Source organism: Phocoena phocoena, chromosome 1 (genome assembly GCF_963924675.1).
Source record: "Phocoena phocoena chromosome 1, mPhoPho1.1, whole genome shotgun sequence".
Taxonomy (NCBI): Eukaryota; Metazoa; Chordata; class Mammalia; order Artiodactyla; family Phocoenidae; genus Phocoena; species Phocoena phocoena.
In genome coordinates this window covers 49,634,231-49,636,992 of record NC_089219.1, presented here as the reverse complement: position 1 = coordinate 49,636,992, position 2,762 = coordinate 49,634,231, and the positions used below count along the sequence as shown (strand labels likewise).

Sequence of the window (2,762 nt, the reverse complement as noted above, 5' to 3'; positions counted from 1 at the left end):
AGTATCGGTTTTCCGTTCCCGGGCTTTCGGTCCACAGGAGACGGGACAGCCTCTGCTCCCCTGATCCTGCCGCAGGCTGCGCAGGGCGGGTTGGGCCTTCCGTGGGACGGAGACGAGGATAGGGGGCGGCGGGATGTGTCACCCAAATACCAGCGGGTGAGTCGGCGGCCGAACCAGCCAGGCAGGTCCGGTGGAGTATAAGAGCGGGAGGGAGTGGCGGGCGGCAGACGCCTGGAGACCGTCTCAGACGGCGGAGCCGCAACCCAGCGCAGTCCCCAGCCCTCGCCAGCCCGCGCCCCGTCCGCGCTCCTCCGCCCCACCATGGCCCGGGGTCCGGGCCTCGCGCTGCCGTGGCCGTCGCTGCTGCCGCCGCTCCTGCTGCTGTCGGCGGTGATCGGCCACGCGGCCGCGCAGAACAACTGCACGTGCCCCACCAACAAGATGACCGTGTGCAACCGGAGCGGCCCGGACGGCCGCTGCCAGTGCCGCGTGCTCGGCTCGGGCCTGGAGGTCGACTGCTCCACGCTCACGTCCAAGTGCCTGCTGTTCAAGGCGCTCATGCGCGCCCAGAAGGGCGGCCGCGCGCTGGTGCAGCCGAGCGAGCACGCGCTCGTGGACAACGACGGCCTGTACGACCCGGACTGCGACCAGCAGGGCCGCTTCAAGCCGCGCCAGTGCAACCAGACGTCTGTGTGCTGGTGCGTGAACTCGGTGGGCGTGCGCCGCACGGACAAGGGCGACCTGAGCCTGCGCTGCGACGAGCTGGTGCGCACCCACCACATCCTCATCGACCTGCGCCGCCGCCCGGCCGTCCGCGCCTTCAACCACTCAGACCTGGATGCCGAGCTGCGGCGGCTCTTCTGGGAGCGTTACCTGCTGCACCCCAAGTTCGTGGCGGCCGTGCACTACGAGCACCCCACCATCCAGATAGAGCTTCAGCAGAACACGTCGCAGAAGGTCGCCGGCGATGTGGACATCGCCGACGCCGCCTACTACTTCGAGAGAGACGTCAAGGGCGAGTCGCTGTTCCCGGGCCACAGCGGCCTCGACGTGCGCGTGCGCGGAGAGCCCCTGCTGCTGGAGCGGACGCTCATCTACTACCTGGATGAGAAGTCCCCGCAGTTCTCCATGAAGCGCCTCACCAGCGGCCTCATCGCCGTCATCGTGGTGGTCCTGGTGGCCCTGGTCGCCGGCGTGGCCGTCCTGGTAATCACCAACCGGAGGAAGTTGGGGAAGTACAAGAAGGTGGAGATCAAGGAACTGGGGGAGATGAGAAAGGAACCGAGCTTGTAGGTACCGATGGGGCTGGGGTGGGGTGGGGTAGGGTATCGGATTTCAGCAAGGTCCCAGACCCAAGTGAGTCACGCTTCTTGATTCTTGGCCCCAAGGAGGCCTTTCTCCCCCCAAATTCCTGCCTCCCCCCGCCGCCACCAAATTTAATAGATCCTGTTCTCTGGGTCACCTCTTTCTGACTTCTGTCCTGAAGGAAGCATTTCTAAAATTCCTCCCCTTTCTGTCCAACCAGAAACCTGACTCGAAGGGTTAAGGGAAGTTTGGCATAGGGTTATGTATAAGGGTCAAGTGTTTGTATGACAACTCAGCATCGTTTACAAGTGACGCAAAATCAATGCTGAAGGCTAAATGCGTTTAGATGGGAAACAGCGCTTTTACTGTCTTGGGTTTAAGTTATTTGATTAGCTCCACTTGTATTGTGGCTTTCCTGATGAGGAGTTCGCAACTTGGCCCCGTGTAGTATCCTCATTTACCATCGTTTGTACTGATATTACCGACCACACATGCTTGTCATCGGGAAAGAAGCCTGTTTCAGCTGCCTGAACACATTTTAGATGTCTTTGTTTGCCGGCAGACTTTGGCCCAGAAACTCAGCATCTGTTCTTCAACTTGCCCTTATTACAGCTGATACTAGTAATGTTTCTTCTGTAAAATGTTTGTATATAGGTTGTCTTTGATAATGCTGTTGTGATTTTTAAAATAAAAAAAGAGAATGTAATAAAATATAAAAAAGGCACAAACCAAAAGATGGAGTTTGTGAAAACTTGCTCCAGGTTTATATCACTTTGGTCTCCTCTAATTTCCCACTACTCAGATTTCTTATTTCAAAATTCTAACACTTTTTAGCAGGATGGGTCATTTCCTATAGCCACTCTGGTGTTTCTGAGATCCCTGAACTGGCAAGTGTAAACACAGGGCTTTCTAAATAAGATTGTTTGGAAACCCCCTGCAGGAGGGTGGGTCTGAGGGAGGAAGCTAGAACTAGCTGCGGTTGTTGGGAAAGGGGACCAACTTTAGGTTATCTCTAAATGAGAATTCTCCCTTGGAGAAGGAAAACTCTACCTTTGTTTTAGGAGCTGTATCTCCTTTGAACCCCTGCCATACTTGGAAGTAGCTGTGCTATTCCCATTTAGTCCTTGGCAATTGACTTAATCCCAAAGTATTGCGGCTCTGAGTTAAATGACTTTCTCACATAGTCATAGCCAGTCTGTAGAGGGCTTATGCTCTGGCTGTGTATGCATATGTACACAGTCTGTTTTCCTAAGATTCTACTAGTAATGTGCTTTAAAAACTTTTACTTCATTTTAGCTGCAAAACATCTTGTCTCCTTCACATTTATCTCCTTGTTTTCACTCATTTATGTGAAGCGGGGTGTGTTAGAAGGTCACTGTGGGGTAGCCTACAGGTAAACAAATTACTGCAATTCCTGGGAAATTGCTGCAACAATGGGTGTGCACAAAGGACAGGGT

General features: G+C 54.7%; 1 protein-coding gene across 1 annotated transcript; it reads left to right on the top strand.

The window, feature by feature from the left end:
* The first annotated feature begins 321 nt into the window (after positions 1-321).
* On the top strand, positions 322-1,293 carry TACSTD2 (tumor associated calcium signal transducer 2). The gene has a single exon (XM_065897147.1). It carries the CDS (start codon positions 322-324, stop codon positions 1,291-1,293), a length of 972 nt encoding a protein of 323 aa, XP_065753219.1.
* The last annotated feature ends 1,469 nt before the right edge of the window (positions 1,294-2,762 follow it).